The 22,408-nt window shown below is 39.9% G+C and overlaps 2 protein-coding genes across 3 annotated transcripts; one reads left to right on the top strand and one right to left on the bottom strand.

Moving 5' to 3' along the window:
- Positions 1–1,271: 1,271 nt before the first annotated feature.
- Positions 1,272–17,732, bottom strand: ltn1 (listerin E3 ubiquitin protein ligase 1). Its single transcript, XM_056736955.1, has 29 exons — positions 17,640–17,732; positions 16,991–17,197; positions 16,721–16,819; positions 16,389–16,619; positions 16,225–16,277; positions 15,682–15,862; positions 14,967–15,140; positions 14,610–14,800; positions 13,904–14,051; positions 12,981–13,736; positions 12,823–12,864; positions 12,541–12,751; positions 11,775–12,014; positions 11,044–11,345; positions 10,715–10,922; positions 10,460–10,619; positions 10,075–10,179; positions 9,315–9,457; positions 9,081–9,216; positions 7,745–7,889; positions 7,277–7,490; positions 6,966–7,203; positions 5,992–6,072; positions 4,685–4,871; positions 4,399–4,570; positions 4,100–4,320; positions 3,819–4,013; positions 3,376–3,543; positions 1,272–2,596 (listed from the first exon to the last, which is right to left on the bottom strand). The coding sequence occupies exons 1-29, from the start codon at positions 17,679–17,681 to the stop codon at positions 2,534–2,536; spliced, it is 5,313 nt and encodes a 1,770-aa protein (XP_056592933.1). The 5' UTR covers positions 17,682–17,732; the 3' UTR covers positions 1,272–2,533.
- A 46-nt stretch (positions 17,733–17,778) lies between these two features.
- On the top strand, positions 17,779–22,170 carry nle1 (notchless homolog 1 (Drosophila)). 2 transcript variants are annotated; one of them, XM_056737204.1, is made up of 13 exons: positions 17,779–17,816; positions 17,965–18,105; positions 18,601–18,818; positions 18,899–18,978; positions 19,063–19,139; positions 19,225–19,322; positions 19,418–19,610; positions 19,725–19,860; positions 19,974–20,020; positions 20,492–20,694; positions 21,150–21,309; positions 21,491–21,561; positions 21,678–22,170. In XM_056737204.1, the coding sequence occupies exons 2-13, from the start codon at positions 17,971–17,973 to the stop codon at positions 21,688–21,690; spliced, it is 1,431 nt and encodes a 476-aa protein (XP_056593182.1). In that variant the 5' UTR covers positions 17,779–17,816; positions 17,965–17,970; the 3' UTR covers positions 21,691–22,170. The 2 variants fall into 2 exon arrangements, with proteins under 2 accessions (XP_056593182.1, XP_056593183.1); XM_056737205.1 differs by having other exon boundaries at positions 17,792–17,858.
- Positions 22,171–22,408: the final 238 nt, after the last annotated feature.

Raw genomic sequence — 22,408 nt, 5'->3', positions numbered from 1 at the left:
AGCTCAGTATGTGCGTAAAGAGAGTTGGGTGTATATAAAGAACTCTCACAACTATGGACATCTGTTTACAGCTGTTAAAGATGGACAGAGATTTTTCAACACATGTCAGCACTATTTGCATTTAACATTAAACAAGAAGATTAGAAAGAGAAATAGCAACAAAAAAAGAGTGTATTAGTCAGTAAAGAAAAATTTAGTTACTTAGTAGGCCTTCCTGATCTCAATAGATCTGTCAGTCATTCACACGTATATGCACATAATAAACACTTACATCCCCAAACTGCAATAATTGTATTAATATAAAAGTAACTTCGGTGCTTAATCGTTAAATTGACCAATAATGACCGATGATAATCCTTTCAGCCCATTTCTTCCACCTACAGCTAACAGAGTTCTACAAACTTACATCTCATTAATATTCATGAGTCAAGCTGATGATAAATGCGATGCCGCCCCCATATTCACATCATTCCTGCACTCTTGACGACACATGTACGTTTCCCTTAAGAAAATATATCCCTGAGACCTCTGACATTCCTGTCCGCCGGTCCTCATTGTAGTCTTTACCACTATCGATTTTGATCATAGATAAGACTGTTAAATCTCCCCAAGAGCTCTAAATCCCTCCTATCCTCACCTAGAGGCATTAACTTCCTCTGCATGCGACAGAAAATGATATTTTCTTATGGTTATGTGGAGCGGGACCTCTTATCTGTCCTCTCTCAGGAGATGAGCTTCTGTCATGCTGCAGAGTCCATGTAGAGAGACGCAATACTAGTGAACGAGTGCTTTGCATTCAAGTCATACATGGGAATATTTGGCACAATCTCAGGCACAGATAGAGAATTTAAATGTGAAATTAGATAATAATCGTAATATTTAAAACAAGTCCGTGCATGTGTCTTCAAATGTTTATTCTTTCTAAAAATTGCTTTATTGATCTTATATTAACAACACGCACTACACTTCTTCTCTCTAAAGCTTTGTTCTAAGTTTTGTTTGAATGAAATATACAGACTTCTGGCAGCCAGTTAAACCAAGTGTGTCAAAACCATCCTCACAGTCGTGCGGTGGATTGACACCAAAACATGTAAGCTATTCGGTCACACTATCCGTTTATGTGGAAGAAACCCACAGCCGTATATGGGTTTGAAGATAAAAGGCTCACTTGTCATATACTGTCAGTAATGTTACAAAAAAACGTTTAAACAACATGAACTGGTTTTAAAACTGAGGCAACGTGACGCTTTGTGATGGACAGACACAGAAAGTGTGGGAAAAATCTGTATTTCACAAACACAGATTGTGTTTGTCTATGACATCCGAAGATCAAAGCAAACAGAAATGGCTGTGGATTACAACATTATGTATAATTTCAAAGCGTATCATCAAGATGGGATTAAAAGCCAAAACTCAGTCCATCATTTTAACAGGTCACAAAAATGGTCCCACAGCTATCGGGGCAAAACATATTTCCCATTTCAAAAGCTGTAAACTGGTTTCATCAGAAAAGTACTACTGTAATTGTGAAAGGTAATTTCCAGTAAACAATTCTGTGACGATCTTCCCCTCTTAGACATTTTAAGTGAATTCAAAGAAATAGTTCTGCCATATATGAAAATTTTCAATTATTTACTCAATAAACACCAAACAGTAATATAATATAAGTTTATGTGGCTGTGCTACAATTTAATTCGCCCAAAAATGTAAATTCTTTCATCATTTACTTACTCTTTTGTCATTTCAAAACTATATGACTTTCCTTCTTCTGCAGAACATAAAATGAGATATTTTGAAGAATCTTGATAACCGATCAACAGTGCACTAGTTTTATGTCCATACCATAAAAGTCAATGCGTCGCTGTTCGGTTACCAACATTCTTCCAAATGTCTTTTGTGTTCTGCGGACAAGAGGACGAGTAAATGATGACAGAATTTTCATTTTTGGGTGAACTGTGAGATATCCACTGGTAATCTTTCTCATCCCTCCAAAAATCTAATCAAATATGGTGGAGGTCTGATAACATTTGATCATGTGATATACAAGAACCAATTAGTGACATCTGATTAGAAATTGTAAGGCAAGATTTCAATTAGTACAATTTTGACAGTTTTCACTACAATATGTGACACTTCACATACACTATATTGTATGCTTGACACACAGTCACTATAAACTGTCATTGTTAATAGATTCATCGTTTTTGTTTGACCGAAACAAGTAATCTGGATGACCTATTCCTTTGAATCCATGATTGAAGTCTGTAGAGGCACACAAGCTTGTTCATCGTTCAATGCACAGTCCAGTTTCTGGTCTTTAATCCGGTTTGGTGCGACTGCATTGATTCATCCCTCTCTCTGTGACAGGGGTTGTTAGGTTCATCTTCAAAGTCAGAAACTTAAAGGCCACAGTCATTTGCAACACTGCAAAAATCATGTGCAAACAAACGAACAGAACGTTTCTGTTCGTGTCAGCTGTTTGCTCGCACGGGACGTCACTCAGCCATTATTTAAGTGTACATGGAGACAGCGCTCAGAAGAACGTCTCTCGGCACAGAGGACACGTGGATTTGTTGCTGGATGTGAACCATTTATACTGTGGAATGAAAGGAAATGGAAACAACCAATCAGTGAGGAACGAGGACTGTTCTAGAACATTCAAGGCTGCACATTTTGCTGATTCTGAAATATCTGCAGAATTGCTGTAATGAATTGAGACGGATTCACGATTCAGAACCTCAATAGGGAGAAAAATGACCATTCAACTCCTAAGTGCGTCGCTGACCTTCTGAAGGCTTTTAAAGCTTTAGAGTAAATGGGGTGGATTGTCACAACCAATAATGGCCTTTAAAGTCAACAAGAAATCGAAATAGACCCTATTAATTCGCTTAATACACATTTCTTGCTTTGCTGTCATTGTGATTCTAAAAAAAATGTCTTTGTAATCCTTTTTCTCATTGTTTAACTCATAATCACAATACAAAGCTTGTAAGATGGCAAGATACGTATAGTTACTTACATTTTAAACATGTACTATTGGTATTATAGCTATAGCGGCCATACTTTCTTTTTTTGGGAGAAATTGTGGCTAAAATGTAAGTAGCCGAATTTATTGCTGCATAGTCCTCACAAACCGTTTTGGAGATTTTGGACTTTTCAAGAACTAAGAACATGAAATTGAGCATTGGTTTTCTTTGTAGGCAACAGCCATACACATAAAGGCCATATAATATCAAATGACAGAGTTTTTATGTTGACTTTGAACTTTAGATATTTTATATTTTTATGTAGACTCATATCCTCACAAAAGCTCAAAACTACACTTATAACAAGTTATTTGTCAAAAGCTTGTGTCAATGTGTGTGTGGCGCTCACCAGACAGGCAGAGTGGAACTTTTTCTTGCAAGTACGGCAGGCTTTCTTTGGCAGCGAGTAATTGGATCCGTGAATGACAGAGAAGCAGATCATACAGTCTTCAACCCCTTCAAAACGCTTGTCAACATTGTTTTTCCACAGGGACAGACCCTCCAATATACTCCCATTCTGTTCACAACCACAACACCAGATTCCAAATGAGAGCATTTCAGTTTATAGCATTTATTTACTTCACTCTTGACAAAATAAACTTTACAGTTGTTAACATTTGTTCATAGTACCCTGTCCTAATAGTTCTGGATTTACATTAAACTCCAAGGTTACTCTTATCGTTTCTGTCAGTAAATTTGAACGTTTTTTAAAAGATTAAAAAAATAAAAATCTGGGACAAATATTGAGTACATTATTATGCAATGATCGCAAAACCTGTTCGCTTCCTGTACCTGGTGTGTGAGGTAAGTGCTCAGCTGAAGCATCCAATTGCGCCACTGCTGGACAGCCACGCCCACTCTCCGCCCACTCTCCACTGAGATCGATCCGAGAGGGTAATTCTGAGGCAGCTGAATCACTAGTTCTATGAAAATATCATCCACGGAGTACGTAGCGATCACTTCCCGCGTGGTAGAACGTGCCTTTACCTGGTAATACAAAACATGCAAAACAGCTCACAAAACGTACTCCTGCAGGCTATCAGAATTTGCCAGAAGCTTTGCATCGCGCTCACCATCATGTTTTCAAAAGTCACGGTGCTGGACTGCACCGACGCGATCTCCTGCGCAGACAACACGCCGCTGACGTACTTGCTTGTGAATTTATCCACCGTGCTGAAGACACGCTTCTCCTGGCTGTTCCACCACAGGCGCACCATCGCCGGCAGGTCCTTCAGCGCACCATAATACACTGAACACGCCAGATGGGGCACTTCAAACTGCAGGCCTTCGGTTTCTAAAACACACGCTCACATAATAAGACAAGAACTCCCCTGTGTGTGAAATACAGGAGACTATTTGAGATACAACGCACTGCGGGGCGAGAGAGACAGGCTCTCTGTGAAGAAAGTCTTGGGTTCTTTGCTGGAGGGTTCCGCTGGCTGTCCAGGCAACGACGGGTTTTCGGGCATCAGACGAAACAGATGCATCAGAAGTTTGTGAAGAGAACGAGTCTTTTTCAAATGTAGTGAATACTGAGCTCGCAGCTGGAACACAAAGACAACGTTTGCGTCACTAAACCACTGTTACTAGCATATCAGAGAGGACAGGGCAATAATTGAAAGTGTATCCAAATCACAGACGGTTAAGATCTAACTCACATGTGATGAAGAAGCCTTAAAGAAGGTTAAGAGGAGTTTCCATGCCAGCAGATATCCCAGAATGCAGCAGTGCTCCACACTGAGAGGCTGAACCACGGCAAACTCGCCCACCTGCACACCGCCGAGAATATTCTCCAGCAGCTCTTCTGTGCCAGTTAGCATGTTCATCAATGCTGCCGGAGGAGATCTTCACAATGTGCGAACATTTACGCACACACACAATCACAAATGGTAAACATTAGAGAAGGTATAAAGAATTCAGTACATTAAGAAATGGTCTTTTGTTTCTCAAAGGCTGTTCTACCACATCGATTCTATGCTATTTTAGTTGTTATGAAGACAATTAATGTCAATTAACATGTTGTACATAAATAAAACATGAAACAGTCTCCACGACTCATCACATTTACATAATGTGTATTTCTAAACAGGACGTTCAATAAAAAAAGATTTTTTTATTTTATTTGACTACCCCAAATCTGTATTTCCAGAGGGGATTATATTGAAATATTTCATAATATTCCATTAAAAAAAAAAAAATCCACCTAACATTAAAACAGCAACATTTTTAGAAATAAATCATTTTACTAATGTAGTAGAGGCATGGAGAATAAGTAATTTAGTTAAAGATTTTACCGAATTTTAAACAAGTCTGTCCCTACATTTAACCCTACGCAGATTTATTGCCTATTATTTGTGATCTATTATATACCACCACCACAGAATTTTCTCAACTAACAAGGACAGATCCCAAGTGAGATTTGCGAACCCCTGGTGGTTCATGAGGGAATTGCAGGGGAGTAGTGAATTGGCAGTGTTTTCGTGTTGTTAAACTTGTTTCCATTAAATTAATGTTTGTTCGCAAAGAAATGTTACAGGTTTATCCAAACCTTTAATGTAAAAGCTTAAATGTATAACAATAATCTGCTGATTGTGAATCCATGTATTAAAATATTTAATTTTGACATTACATTTTTTACAATGGCTATGTAAAATACTATTGATCAAAGCTTAATGTTTGCAATGCAGCTGTGCCATTAATTTAACGAAATATGCATCTACCTTAAGTAAATAAATATTTCAATAATATAAATAAATAATAATTCTGAATGATCAATGCTAGCAGCTGACCTTTCTGGGGTAGACAAAAAAATGCAGAAATGCAAATGAAGTTTGTTTTTGTAAATTCTTGAAAATACTATATTTTTTTGTACTATGGTATTCAATGGTGCCCCAGAAATCTCATTTGCTAATATTAATCTAAATATCTTTGTCCAGAAGGCTGTGTGTGTGTGCGCATGTCTTACAAGCACGGCTCCTCCCCATCTTCAGCCTCAGATTTAGCCCTGGCACTCTCGCTGTCGCTCTCCGGTAACAGAGGCATCACCCTGTACAATATAAACACATCACTCTCATTTCAGTCTTTAACTCCACACACTCCTCCTGAGAGGATCTTACATAAACACTTAAACTCATATATGTGCTTGAAATAGAAAGAACCTTAAAGCAAAAGCTTAGAGAAGATCTCTGTCCTGTGAAAAACAAAACCGCTTCTCTCCCAGCGGCTCACACTCTCAATGAAAAGTATTTCATTCAACCGAAAGCAAAACGCATCATGGATTAAACTCCTGCCGTGCGACATGACCTCAAGGCTGCCTGAACTGGCGGCCCTGTAGAGTATTCGTTTCTATTACACTCACAATCGTGTCCTACTTTCCTACCAAAGCAACTAACAGGAAAGTCCATTACTGTATTTTTGCAGAACAAGCAGAAAGCAAAGGCCTAGCTGGACACTCGGAGAGATTTATCTGCTGATCGAGACACTTTTGTATTTTTCTTTAAACACTTCTCCAGTTATAATGGTAGTTAAGCGTTGTAATTCAATTTTGATGACCAACACACATGACATTCTCCTTCCTCCAAACCAAAATGTATATGCTACTTCAGATTAAAAGGAAAAGTTCACCCAAAAATAAAACATTCTGTCATTATTTACTTCTTCTGCAGAACACAAATGAAGGTATTTTGAAGAACGTTGGTAGCCAGACAACACTGGCTCTCATTGACTTTCACTGTGTGTACACAAAACCGCTTAGACATTTCTCAAAATATCTTTTGTGTTCCACAGAAGAAAGAATCACATACAGGTTTTGAACAACATACGTGTGAATAAATGATGGGGTGAACTGTCCCTTTAAATGACTTTTTGACCGACTGTGATCTCCATTTAAAAATCCAGATTTGGACACAAACATAAAAAAGACAATATGGTATGATTTACTTGTGCAGCATATGATAGACGGCGAGCTGTAATGGTCGAGCTTTGAAGAGCAGGAGGGGCGAGAGGGTGTTCAGCAGGGTCTGCATAGGCTCTGGCAGACTGCTTTTCTGATCGGCCACAAACCGAGGTGGAAGCTTATTCTGTGTTAGCAGCTCCACAGGAATGTAGGTGAGGGCTTCCCCAACCGCCCTCAACACCGGCAGGGGAAACAACGGGTCGTCTGGTTCCGTAAAGTCAACTGAAGGGAAAGAATGACATATAAACGTCCATTTTTATTTTAACAATATGATCGCTTAGTCCATGAAACTCACTGGGAATCTTGGTTAGCAGTGGAAGCAAAAGATTGTAAATTCCCTCCACAAAGAACTCGTTCCACTCAGATGTCAGCTCGGGAGGCAGTTGCTCCGCCACACCAGCAGGGGGCGATGTGAAAAACCGATTGAGCCTCACAGTCAGCTTGCAGTTCTCGCACACAAACAGCTGCACCCAAGGGTTCCAGAACACGCTGCTGTTTTCACAAGCCGTCTGGCAAGAGACACAATCACATGTCGTACTGATTAGTAACAATATGCGTCTGTGCGCACCGTGCATCTCAGGATAAACGCGATTATTTATGAGATCAGCCGCTTGTGTTAAGCATCTCAGATGTCATTTACACCTGGTGTTAAAATGTGATCTGTTTAAAATGCTGATTTGATTTGCCACTGGGGTTTAAGTCTCTAGAAGGTGCAGGAAGTGTCACTTTCTGCATACAAACAATACGAATGAAGAAATCCCACCTCGAGCCAAGCCAGCATGGAGCAAAGCAGAAAATCCCAGTGGGAGTTTCCCAAAACGGCGGGAGAATAATCCACAGACCAGCACAGGAAACGCATCATCTCTACAGCCAATGAGAGGCCTGAGGCGGAAACTTTTCCAAGGTCACTACAAATCAACACAATGAAGATATTGAAAGTAAAACAATTTAGACACTTAAAGGAGTTTTTAAAATCAGTTGTTAGTCAAATATATTTTTAGAAAGCGTTTTTATTATTTCCAATATTTTTTTATTTTGATTTAGGGCTGTCAAATGATGAATCACGATTCATCGCATCCAGAATAAAAGTTTTGTTTACATATTAAATGTCTGTGTACTGTGCATATTTATTTGTTTTTTATAAAAACATACAAATACATGCATCTATTTAAGAAATAAATAAAATATAGTCATTCATAAACATTTATATATAATTTAAAATAACTACTGCTTTAAATTATTTGGAAATATAAATAAACACATGTAAATATTTCTTAAATATGTATACATGTATGTGTTTATAAATACAAATTTAATATGCACAGTACACAGACACTGTGCAAATACAAAATTTTATACCGGATACGATTAATCGCCTTGGTCTGTATTACAAAAAGTAATGTATTGTAGATTTTGCATTTCTGTAGGTGTTCAAAATATACATTTGAATGGAAATGTTAATGTCCAACTTTGTTAAATTGTGGAAAAATATAAGGAGGCTTAAAACACAAGCAAAGCTTGTATATAAAATAACTATAATCATTTGTGAAATTGTATACAATGTATACTTTTTTTGTGAGCCTTATAAAATAAATTCAAATGAAACCATATTCCCTTATAATGTAGTAAATTATATGAAATAAATATATTAAGAGTTTAGTATTTTGCCTATTTACACAATAAACAGCATTTATTTTCTGTTCTATCCTGTCCTCTATTAAACAAAAATAATATGCTAGTCAAGTATACTGTTTTTGAAACTGTGTTCAGTTTTTGATACACATTTTACAGTTGTGATTCATTTCATTGGTGCTTATTTTGTAAGTCACTTTGGACAAAAGCGTCTGCTAAATGGCTAAATGCAATGTAAATGTAAAAGTTATTTCATCCCACGGACCTCATATTTAGTTGTTTTAATCTTATGTAACATTAAATATACATATGGAGCATTAAAAACCATTTCGGCCATCCCAACCACAACTATCAAAATCAAACATTTGAGTACCACCACTACACCTAAATCATGTGTGCTGTGAAAAGCATTACTGTCACTGCCCGTACTGTCTTTATCACCCCACAGAGCTGCCGCACGGACACACCTGTTGAAGAGAAACCATTCCTCTCTGCTGTTCCTCCATTCAGCCATCGTAGCTACGACAGCCAATAAAATCTCCTCCTCCGCAGCCGTATCAGCCTGGAGACAGCAGTGCAGCACAGCCAGACACGCCCGCACGCCTACACACACACACACACATCAGTTCAATTGAGCATGATTGGGGATGTTCAGTCTACATGACTCATCATGTGCAGTGTGTGTATGATAAAAATCTCACTGTCAATGCAGTCGCTCTCTCTGTCCTGCCAGTTAAGAAGCTCTGCGACACACAGGGCCACGAGTGATTCTTTCTCCTCATTGGCTAGATATGGACACAGGACCTGCAATGTGCTCACGCTGTGATCTGTGAGGGGGAAGAAACTGAAACGCACACAGAAACAAGCCATAGAATGAGCATGTCATAAAACTACCTCTGTGATTTTTTACAGACACAATAATATCAAAAAGATAAAGCATATTCCTGAACTGCATGTGACATTAGATTACAATGTTTTTTTCCTTCTTTCGTTATTTTTATTCATTGTGTGTGTTTGTTAACGTTATCACTCAGTGGCCCTTAAACCTTCTTAACACCAAAACTCAATATTTCCTACAGATTGACAGAGATATCTGTCTTTTAGAGACATGTTTATCTTTTACTTGTATACCTGACATAAGGAAGATTATGGAAGATTCAATTTCATCTGCGGTAAATTTAAGCACTCATAAATCAGTGTAAACTGGCATTTTTTACACACTACACTGTTCTTATTGACAGACGTGGGACTAACAATTAGCTCGGTGTGGTTGTATCAGCTGACTGGCTGAGTTCTCTCAGGATACAATACAAAAAACACATTAACACGTGCACCACACCTGCATATGCTATTTACCGCATCACTGCAGCAGTCCAGAGAAACATCTACAAAAAATCATGCAGATGTATGTCGCACCTGAACTAAAAAACAACATGTCATATGGTTCTTGGATCTTTGTACCTTTCCACATTGTTGTACAAACTCTGGATGTCACTTGGGTCCAGTTTCTTGTTGTGGATGCATTTTGCCAGAGACAGTGACCAGAGAAAGCCCTCTTCCTGTGACCTGTGAACAAAGTATCATTCAATTTAATGATCTGGATCTACCCTTTTTTTATTCTTTCCTTGTTGCTAAATGATTCATATATGATATATTTTTAATAATTGTATTTTGCATCATCACAACTAATCAATATAGTCAGGACTTTTCATACATATTCAAAATAATACAAATAACTAAAATATGTGGCCATCTAAATCTGAGTGTCTGATGCAATAAAAATACATACTTATCTCAAATAAATAATGTAATTTAGTTTTTTATTTAAACATATGAATGAGTTCACCTTGTGAAAAGTGTGTCTATAACAGCGGTTTTGATCAGAATGTTGTTCTGGATTTTCTCCTGTAAGCTTGAGGATTGCAGGAGGTTGTGATATTCAGTCACTATATGTGGTGACAGTTCCATTTCCTCACACCACTGGAGCGCATAGAGGATCTCTGCAACTATACACAACAAAGACACACGGTCATAAACGATTTACACATTACTTTTTTAATGTGTTGTGCAAAAGCTGAATGAAAGATGGAATAAAACTCACTTATGTGTTTAAGATTGGGAATTTCTGAGAAGTCTGCTGCCACCTGTGGGTCATCAGGTGATGTTACAGTGTGGATGATTTTGCCAAGTAACGCACTTGCACAAAGGTGGGCAGGCAGCCTATTAGACGGCCTGAATTTCCAAACATCCATGCTGGGATATTCACCCGTCGCTCTGAGACGCCCAGACAGGAGAGGGTGTTTTACCCACTGTGGAGATACACACAGAGTTGGGCTCTTTCATTCAAAACAGAAACTCAAAGAACTGTTCACTTAGGAATAAATAAAAGCATTGGCTTTGCAAGAGTTTGCCCTATGACGGGCCGAGTACCTGAGGGGGCAGGGCCTGTCTGATGCGGCTCCATTCCTCATCTGTTGGAGCAAGACAGCTGATGAACTGAGGCAGGACACAGCTGCTCTTCTGGGCTGAGGTGATCGTCCGAATCAGGCTCTCTACAGCTTGAACCAGAACCTGTAGGCTTTTGACGGTCAATGGTGCAGTGAGTAGCTGGTTTTTAATCCATCCCGCGACACTGTGGAGGAGCGTGCCCTGCGTGACCCCCGCACCCAGATGAGTGATCAATGAATGAACTCCTGCAGTGTAAGCATGCTTCAGCTTCAGGAGGAGAGCATCTGTAGATCAGTTGAGAAACACAAGCAATTATTGGGTATTCAGAAATTCAAACAAACCATTGACAGTAACTGTGAACATATCTAGAGTAAATGTTCAATTCTTTATCACCAATATGTTTCTACAGTAGCCCTACATGGACAAACTGCACCACAGAGCTAATTTCGTAAACACTTTGTTCTTCTGCAACAATGAGCAAACTTGACGACACCTTATGTCTGTGTCAGCCACTTCAAAAGGGAGGCTTTGACTAAGCCGTTGGTTTGCCATTTGCGACCACACCGGTAAATTTCATACACTAGACATTTAATATTTATAGCAAAATTATATTTTATTTGCTGCGAGAAATCAGTGACACAGTTGACAGTTTACAGCAAGCTTAGTTAAACCTAAACAATTTTAGAGCAATTCTGGAGAGGTCTTGTATCTACCTGACAGGTGAGTTATGGTTTGGTCCTGTGCACACAGCTGGAAAACAGTTATGAGAAGCTCCTCAGCAGATGCCAGCAGCAGACAGCCCTTAACTGAAGAGAAAAAGGTGGCCGTCACATCAGAGATGAAAGACACCAGAGGTTCCATGTTCCCGGCGTCAGACATGCCCTTCGCTTCTGACAGCGTGCCATGGAGCTTGTCAATGATCTGTTCCACATACACCTTGCCAATGAGAGGCTCTGAAAAAAATAGAAGAAATGTATTAATCTCTGTAAAATTCAGACAAAGATTTAGCTTTGTCCAAAAATAACACCAGTTATAAGACTGAAAAATATTGAGAAAAGAAGTAGGACAGGATTTTTGGATTATGCATTTTAATGAAATTTACATGAATAATATTAAAATGCACTGTTCCAGAAATGTAAACAGGGCACATTTAGATTTTCATGTTCTCAACAAGATGATATGTGACCCTGGACCACAAAACCAGTCATAAGTCTCACCCATATATTTGTAGCAATAGCCAACAATTCATGGTATGGGTGAAAATTATAGATTTTTCTTTTACACTAAAAATCATTGGGATATTATGTAAAATCATGTTCCATAAAGGTTTTGTTGTAAAATTCCAACAGTAAATATATCAAAACTTTATAAATGAACTTCCTATATACTTAACTTCAGATGGTGTAGATCTCAATTTCAAAACATTTACCCTTGACTGGTTTTGTTGTCCCGGGTCACATATGTAAACCTGTGACTCACCATTATTGTGCTGCTGGGACAGAGCAAGACTGATAAGAGTCCAGCCATGTGTATGATGGGAAGAATGAGGAGAGGATGAAGAGGATGACGGAGGGGGTCCACACAAACCCATCGCACAAAGCTCTCCAGCCAGACCCACCAACCTTTCCCCTAACACGGGCCCTCTCAGCCAGCCAGCACACACCTCCAGACGAACAGAATCAACACACGCCTGGGAAAAAGATATTTAGTTAATCATAATTGGCAAATGTATCCTGATTAAAAAAGCTAAATTAAAGGTACCTTTTGAATAAGTTGAAGAGTAACAGCCCAATTCAAATCCCTCTGTGATGAAGAAATACAAGTTATTAATTGAATTTCTTTCTAGTTGGTTGCTGTAATGCATATAACATTTAGGATCCAACACACATAAAATAAAACTCAACGCATGTGACGCTTACGCTGATGTAATCGAGGATCAGCGTCTTGTCAGCACTGGAGCCGCAACACTGCAGGGAACTGAACACCATGTCCACCAGGAAGTCCGTGTCGTTCCTGCTTTCCTGTTTTAACCACACGGCTACTTTCTCCAGGAGGAAGTGGACGGCTGGGCTTTCCGCTAGATGCCCGAGCTCCGACCCCATTTCAGGCTTCGTTTCCTCCAGCTTCAGCAGTACCAGAAACACCTGAGGGTTCGGAAAAGCTCCAAGAAGCCGAGACAAAAACCGCAAGTGCCTTTCAGAGTCACGCTTGCTCACATAAACCATGTTTAGCTCCGCCAGCTGGCACACCAAATCCAGCAGATGTCCGTTTCTTAAAGGACAAGCTAGTTTTTCTTGCCCATCCGTGGGCTCAGCCACCGGGGCATCCCTCTGAGGAGCGTCCCCCTGGCCTTTTTCTTCCTCGTCCATGAAGCAGATTTTGACAGATTTCTTCTTCTTGGTCCGTTTAATGTCACTGCTGTTCGGGTTCTGCATGATCTGCAAAAGCGAGGCAATGCCTTCCAGGGCAGACTGGTGGGCATCTTCGCTGTCCACATAACGCGTGCACAAGCGTGCCAGATCATCCCAAAAGTCCGACAGCAGCCTCTGGAAGACGCCAGTCTCTGTCCCAGCCGCCCGCTTTTCCCAGGACAGCAGCATATCAGAGACCTGAGAAAATAGAGGGCCGGACTGTAGCGACGGGTTCTCCAGAGCTATATCGATCAATGGCAAGAGCTGTGAAGAGAAAAAGCATAAGTGTTTCACGGTGGTGCAAGAATTTTCTGTTCACATATTTTAAAGTCAAGCATTTTACCAGGGAACCAGAGTTATTCTGGTATTGGGCTACATTCAGTTGTTCTGACATTCAGATTTAGCATTATTACAGCAGGTGACTCACAGACCTGTTCTGAGATCAGCATGTTCTGGATGCTTCTCTGCTCCAGCTCATCTCCAGCATTTTGGAGCATGATAAATCGCAAACACTCCATTGTAGCAAAAACAATAGCAGCACTTTCTGAAGGACTGGATGTGGCGCGCTCGCTCGACAATCTGTATCAAACAAACACATAGAGAATAACACCATTTAAAAAGTTGAAACTGATTTATTTTTATTGTATAAATCTTAAAGGGACAGTTCACCCAAAAATTTTAATTCTGACATAATTTACTCACCCTCAAAGTGTTCCAGATCTCTATCAATTTCTTTGTTCTGATCAACACAACAACAGTTTTGGGGCACCATTGACTATCATAGTAAGAACAATTACAATGGAAGTCAATGCTGCCCCAGAACTGTTGGCGTTCCCGTATTCTCCAAAATATCTTTCTTTTGTGTCCAACAGAATAAAGCATTTTTTCCTCTATGGTAGTCATTGTGACCAGGAACCTTTTGGTTACAAGAATTCGTCCAAATATCTTTCATTGTGTTCATCAGAACAAAGAAATTTGTACATATTTGGAACAACTCGAGGGTGAGTAATTGATGACAGAATCTTTATTTTTGGGTGGACTGTCCCTTTAAGCAGAGCCTCATCAAATACTTGACACCCAACCTGCAAACACATGACACTGATAAAGATTTCTTTGTAAGAATTTGCAAATCTTTACCCCTGAATGACTGATGTGAGGAACGTTCTAGAGAAGTCCAGGTAAGGCTGTGTGACCTCCGCTGGCAGTTTGCTGATGAAGGGTAGGAGATTCGGGTGTAAACTTGTTGCCAAACCTCGACCTCCTTCTTTAAGTAACACCCAGAGCTTTGGCATCACACCTTTCCTGGCATTGACATGCGTCCAACAATTCTGCGCCAACCAAGAATTTATAGAGGTGGACAGTTTGAGAAATTTAAGGGGGGGGTCACAATACGATGTAAAAACATGATCACAATTAAGGATGAATGTGCCTTAAGTTACAGCTCTGCAAATAGGACCTGTTAATATATATACAGTCATCTCTCTTCAGTCTAACCTCAACACAGGAGAGAATATGAAGAACCGCCTCCCACAAAGGAGGCAGCACCATCGGTTCAGTGTCGTCGATAGACAGCAGGACAGAAGAACATGCTCGGGCCGCCTCCGCCTGGATCAGCTGTGGCGTGTACTCACACATTGTGGCTATCAACTCAAAGAAAGCACCTCGAATCTGGGAAACAATGGCAAAAGTGAGAAAATAACTGTAAATTAAATGTCCGGTGTATGAAATTTAGCGGCATGTAGTGGTGAGGTTGCAAATTGCAACCAACGGTTCACTCCACCCTCTCCGCTTCCCTTATGAAGCACTACGGCGACTGACACAGCACTAAGATGTCGTCACGTTTTAACTTCTTTGTAGAAGGAGATAACAGATTTACGAAATCTACTCTGTAGAGCAGTTTGTCCATTAAGGGGCAACTGTAGAAACAACATGGTGAATTCAATGCGAGGGGACCGCAGTGCACAATGTAGAAATAGCAACGCTTCATTATGTTAAGTCTTTATATACCCCAGAAGACATCATTTTATTGCATGTCTGTCAATAGATCTTCCAAAAACTACACACTGGACCTTTAAAGCAAAATTTCTGTCACAAAACACTGTGACTAGCAACAAAATTCACAGTCAGAGAATCCTTGATGCTTTGTGTACAAATACGAGAAGTGGAATTTTGGTCCAAAGAAATGTATTAATCCAAATGTGTAACTCACCTGTGGAGTTTTGTGTTTGCTGTACTTCCAGAACTTTCCCTGTGCAATGAGCTGGGCCAACTGCTCCTTCAGCGCCTCTCTGTCCTGTTCAGGTAAAACACTGAGCAATCTCTTGAGGGCCAGAAGAGAGCTGGTCAACAGTCGCACATACTTTTCCTCTCTCTCCTCCCCGGGCACACTCCTGCACAAGTAAAACACACAAAATATAAGTTACATGTCCAATATATAAAAAATGTCGCTGAAAATTATATATAGGATAGTCACAACAACATAAAGGGATAGTACACTTAAAAATAAAAATGTACTTCCTCTCATGCCAATGTAAACCTGAATGACTTTCACAAAAGAAGATGTTTTGAAGAATGTTGTAACCAAACATCATTGTCCCCCATTGGCTTTCATTGAAAGGACACAAAACCTCTGCAAAATATCGTTTTTTGTGTTCGACAAAAGAAAAAGTCATATACAGGTTTTCACGACATGATGGTGAATAAATGATGACAACATTTGTAATTTTGCCGAACTGTCACATTTCACACTCACTGAGGGTCACTAAGTGTGTCGGGTGTTTCTTTCAGCAAATTGTCTTGAAGGACCTAAAAATCCAAGCACATCATTTTGATCAATGAATCGTTCCTGCAAAGTAAGCGTCAACAGTGCACTGAGATTTGCTCCAGTCTGACTAAACAAGCTAAACATCATCTTACAATCAAAACTTCATCTTTGCAGAAGCTGACAGCCCCCGGCTGTTTGTTGAGGGGAAAAGCGGCATTGAAAGCAACGCTGGCAGCCGAAGCTGCGGGAGAGTACGTGTCACACTGAGAAATGAGCCAGTGACCCATAACGCTTTTCAGGTAGGGAGCGAGATTCCTCTTGACTTTTAAAACCAGCTGCTCAAAGGCCTGCTGTGTGGCTTCTCGCACGCGACGGTCATGGTCCTGATAAAAAAAACATGTTTAGATAGAAATTGACTACGGAGCTTTGGCGTAAATACACAGCTGTGTGCCAGTGTGGTGTTGTAGAGATATTGTTGACTCACCACTGACACTCGGCAGTATATGCGTGGCCAGTATGGAAGAACACCCTTTACAATATCAGGCTCTCGCTCTTGACACATCGCTCCAAACTCCTGAACTGCCTGAAATACACATTAATGACATTTATATGCCAGTCAAGTACTGATTCCACAGTTAACATTTACATTGGCAGATACTTAAAGTGAATTCAAGGATACTTTGTGTAGTGTCTTTCTTCGTGTTTCTCAGGGATCGTACCCACAACATTTCAACACCATTGTACAACTCCTTACCTTTAATTTAGTGACCGCATCTCTCTTTGAAAGCTTTCGAAGAACCAAGCGGAAGTCCGCATCAACCAGATTGTCAATCTCTTCAGCCCCCTGCACAGCAGGCACGTATCCTGGATCGCTGGAGGACGAAACACCGAATCCGACAAACCCAGGTACGACCCCGCTCTCCCTCGCCAATAGATCAGCAGCTCTCCCACTGCTGGAGGGCTAGAAAACACAAACACAGAGATGTTTCACATGCATCTGCTCTGAGTCTGAACTGTTAACAGTCAATCATTTCACGTCTCATACTGTAGTCCTATAATGTCATCAGGTTGTATTACATCACATCTTTACTGTCCAATGATTTTAAATTAGAACACTTGACTGATGCATAAACACACGTGACTTTACGACTCAATTGCACAACAGATACGTGAAGTGACGTCAACGACATACAAATTACATTTGCCATAAAACATAGAATAAAACTACTTTAAAGTATATATGACCGAAGACTTCCGAATGATTTATGGTAGTGTGTCAGACGGTGTAATAAATAGTTTTCAACGTTTGCCAAACACGTAAGCGTTGTGCTCAATAACCTATGACGTATTTGACTCAATTTATAACTAGCTTATTTGTTATTTCTTAAACATCTTTGTCTTACCCGAACATTTCCTTTCGTTCTCTGTTTATTTTTGCCACCCATGCTGATGTAGGATGAGCGTCTCTTCCGACTTCTAGTACAGTCACAATAACGTCGCCCGGTTAGCGCGTCACGATGACGCACATATTGTGCGCCAAGAGTGCAGTACGCGACACGCGTGGATCATCTATTAGTAAAGTGAGGCTTGTCATTTTGCAGTTCCTCTTGTTTCGCCCATACGTAATCTTCTTGTTTTGTTTTTAATTTACGATTGTTTATATTTGTGTATGATATTCGTATACAAAGGTTTAACGGGTATCTAAAACTGTTGTCATGTGTTTAAAAGGTAAAAATGAGCGGGGACGTGGAGCGTGTGTTGATTCAGCTCCAGAATGAGAGCGGTGAGGTGCTCGGATCCCCCTTCGATGTTCCGCTGGACATCAACCCGGATAAACTGCAGTTGGTCTGCAATGCGCTTTTACAAAAGGTCAGAAAGATGGACTCTTTCTTTACGTTAATGAGTTTTATAAGTACGACAGACGCTTTTAGCTCTAACAACTTCTGGTACGTTTGTATGTGTGTTCCCTGGGATTCGAACCCATGACCTGAAGATTATAAATATTAATGTACCGTAAGTAACTTTGCATAAAGCCGTCAGCCAATTACATGAATTTAAATGCATAAATACAGCTATGTTTTGGCAGATTACTATGCATCAAGTCATCACATGTGTCCTATGAAGCGTACACTTTTGGTACGTTTGTATGTGTTTTCCCTGGGATTCGAACCCATGACCTGAAGATTATAATTATTAATGTACTGTAAGTAACTTTGCATAAAGCCGTCAGCCAATTACATGAATTTAAATGCATAAATACAGCTATGTTTTGGCAGATTACTATACATCAAGTCATCACATGTGTCCTAACTTTATAGTATATTAATCAAAGCGACCACATGAAATATTCTGTTCTGACCAAAGGAGGAACCAGTGCCCTTCTTGTTCTTCTTGAAAGATGCGGAGGTGGTCTCCTCTCTGGGCACTTGCGTACAGACTCTGGGTCTGGAGACTGAACAGGTGCTTCCTGTGGTGTACCAGCCGCAGGCTGTGTTCCGTGTGCGGGCCATCGCTCGATGCACCAGCTCTTTGGAGGGTCACACGGAAGCAGTCATCTCTGTGGCCTTTAGCCCTACCGGGAAGTAGGTTGAGCGCATAGCACTGTAACTCTGTGTTCTTTACGAAAACTATAAAAAACTATAAAACTGTTTGTGTTATTCAGATATCTGGCCAGTGGATCTGGGGACACAACGGTAAGGTTCTGGGATCTGACTACAGAAACTCCACACCATACTTCTAGAGGTCAGTTCACCCCGGAACGTTATCAAATGCAGTACATCTGTAACTCAAACCGTTCACCTGACATTCGGTCTTTCGTCTTATAAGGTCACACACACTGGGTTTTATCTATTGCCTGGTCTCCAGATGGGAAGAAGTTAGCATCAGGGTGCAAAAACAGTCAGGTGAGCTTGTTCTGTTCATATAGTCATTGGCATTTCAGTTTGCCTTAAGTAACCTGTGAGGTTAAAATGTTTGAAACCTTTGTAGATCTTCCTGTGGGATCCAGTCACAGGAGGTCAAATAGGAAAGACTTTGACAGGACACACAAAGTGGATCACCTGGCTATGCTGGGAACCACTTCACTTGTGAGTCTTAGAATGATACTCATGTATTTTGTTAATAAAAGAATATGTAATCAGATTGAAGAACCGTAACTAATGATATGTTCACTCTATTACAGGAACCCAGAGTGCCGCTATTTGGCTAGTTCCTCTAAAGACTGCTCTATTCGGATATGGGACACGGTTTTGGGCCGCTGTGAGAAGATCCTGACAAGTCACACACAATCCGTGACATGCGTGAAGTGGGGGGGTGATGGACTCCTGTACACTTCATCTCAAGACAGAACTATTAAAGTGTGGAGAGCCAAAGATGTAAGAAATAAAAAAATGTTATATTTTCATGGTTCATATTTACAAAGGATTACTTGAACTCATCACCCGTCTTATGGTTGGTTTTTTAAACAATGGCTTCCGTCCATTTTATAGGGGGTTCAGTGTCGCACACTGCAAGGTCACGCTCACTGGGTGAACACATTGGCCCTCAGCACAGATTATGTTCTGCGCACAGGAGCGTTTGAACCAGCCACCGCCACTGTAAACCCACAGGATCTTACTGGCTCGTGTATGTGTTTGTATAAACTGTACACAAGATCGTCCATTGTTTTAGCATTAATGATGCTGGATTTGATTTACATGTTCATGTTATTTTTATGAGAATGTTTCTGTTTTCCACAGTGGAAGAGATCAAGGAGAACGCTTTGAAACGATACAACAACGTCAGAGTAAGTTTTTAGTAGTGTATGGATGGCTTTAAAGCAACAACATATTCAACGTCACTGCACATATGTGCTTTGTGGTCCAAACTTAACTTCTGGTTCACATCCGCAAAGATTCCCTGTAGATTGTTTCTGATAACAAGTTAAAGAAATAATAAGTATATAACATTAGCTAGCAAGTTAAAAGCATGTCTACTCAGTGTTATTTTTGTTTACCAGTAGAAGAACCGTTGTTTGGCTAAACTTAAGTGCGACACAGTTACACGACCAATACAACAAAATGTTTTATTACTATATAATATACTATAAAATTCAACATTTTTTATTAATACAATTATTATACAATAAAATATTCTGATAAATTAACATTATTTTAAATAAACTGTAAACCGTTATATTATAAGCCAATAGTCAGACCAATCAACAAACAAAGATGATTTTCTGATCTCTTGACTACAAACATGTTTTTGTCTAAAGGGTGAAGGACATGAAAGACTAGTGTCTGGTTCTGATGACTTCACCATGTTTTTATGGAACCCGGCAGAGGAGAAGAAGCCTGTGGCCCGTATGACTGGTCACCAAGCGCTTGTCAATGAGGTGCTTTTCTCTCCGGACACACGGCTGATTGCCAGCGCTTCCTTCGATAAGTCTATCAAGATCTGGGATGGAAAGACGGGAAAGTATGGAAATTATTAGTGATTTTGTTTATGTTTGGAATAAACATTCTTGCATTACTATGTATAGTATTAATACTATGTGTCAAATGCAAATTTTCTTTATGCGTAGAAAACTTGGATGACCTACTACACTTGCAAAAACTTTTATGCAGTTGGCATTTTTATTGTGAAAAATGGACAGGAAATATCAATGTATTCAATGTTCTTTATTTTATTCTTGCATCCTTATTACTCATACTTCCAAAAGTCTAGATATTAGTAATGCGTTCATTTTTTGTATTTCCAGTAGCAGACACTAGAGGGCACTCACGTGACATCTATATCTTGTTTCTAAACAGGCATTTTTAAAACATTTAAAATAATCAATATATAATTATAGACATGTCAAACGTGTTAATAGAAAATGTGTATAATATGATATTTTCAGATCCTAGTTAATTTTTTCCTTTTGCTGCCAGGTACCTGACTTCGCTGCGGGGTCATGTAGGGCCGGTGTACCAGGTGGCGTGGTCAGCTGACAGCCGTCTCCTGGTCAGTGGCAGTAGTGACAGCACTCTGAAGGTTTGGGACGTCAAGACAGCCAAACTGAAGGTGGATCTGCCGGGCCATGCTGATGAGGTAAGACACTGAATGGATTTAGTTCAGAAGTTTGCAAAGTTTTGAAATTAAATGTTTTAATTTAGAAAAGAATATATGCACAATTTTATTAATAATGGAGCCATTCATAGTTGTGATGCTAGTAAGTAGGGCCCCCCAAAAATAAAAATAATTGTTATTTGTGTTACTTTTTATTGTTTAGGTTTTTGCCGTTGACTGGAGTACTGATGGGCAGAGGGTGGCCAGCGGGGGCAAAGACAAGTGTTTAAGAATGTGAGTGACATCAATGTGTCCAACACATTGTTTATATCGACTCCACACATGTACAGTCTTGTACAACACACCACCTGGTAAAAACACTTGGCACATCTTATCTTTATTCCCTTTAGATGGAGGCGGTAGCCACAGAAACCAGAGGTCGTTGGCTCTGCGCTCAACCTGGCGCCTCGATGCCATACTTGATGGCCCGTCCCACAGGACAGCAAATTGCAGTGTCAGAGCAAGAAGCCTTGACTGAATCATGCAACAAAACAGCCCCGACAGCTTCATAATAGCAGATATACATAGCACTCTCTGATGTTGTCGGCCAGATGGTGAGAATAAGATTAAATGGTGTCTTTTATGGCCTGATAAAATGTCCTGTCACCCGTTCGTGCGTGATCGCCCGGTTGAATCTGCAGCCAAGCTGGCCCGGTTTAATCTATGTAATCTTTCCTACACACACCTCCTTTGTAATTAACTTAATCCTTAATGCTGTGATACAGGCGGCATTAACTGGGTCTGTTCCAGCAAAGAGAGATAACCAGCTACGTCACAGTCGCTCATGCTACGTCAGCAGAGACATTTCCTCATTAAACGAGCAGTATAAGAAATTTGATGGGATCCATGTTGTGTGTGTGGTTTTCTTATCTTGAATTAGATACTGTGCGAAATACATTTAGCCATGTGTTGTTTAGATTTTTATGATGTTAAAGTTGACTGTTGGGATTCAAAGGGTTAAAGCTTAACAGGGTTAGCGATATATTCTTCAATATAGACTTGGGTTAAATACTTTAGACATGATTAAAATTGTTGAAAACTATTTGACACATCAAGGTTGGATGAATTTATAATACTTGAT

Source organism: Triplophysa dalaica, chromosome 22, assembly GCF_015846415.1.
Source record: "Triplophysa dalaica isolate WHDGS20190420 chromosome 22, ASM1584641v1, whole genome shotgun sequence".
Taxonomy (NCBI): Eukaryota; Metazoa; Chordata; class Actinopteri; order Cypriniformes; family Nemacheilidae; genus Triplophysa; species Triplophysa dalaica.
Note: the sequence above shows the minus strand (reverse complement) of the source record. Positions and strands in the feature narration are given on the sequence as shown.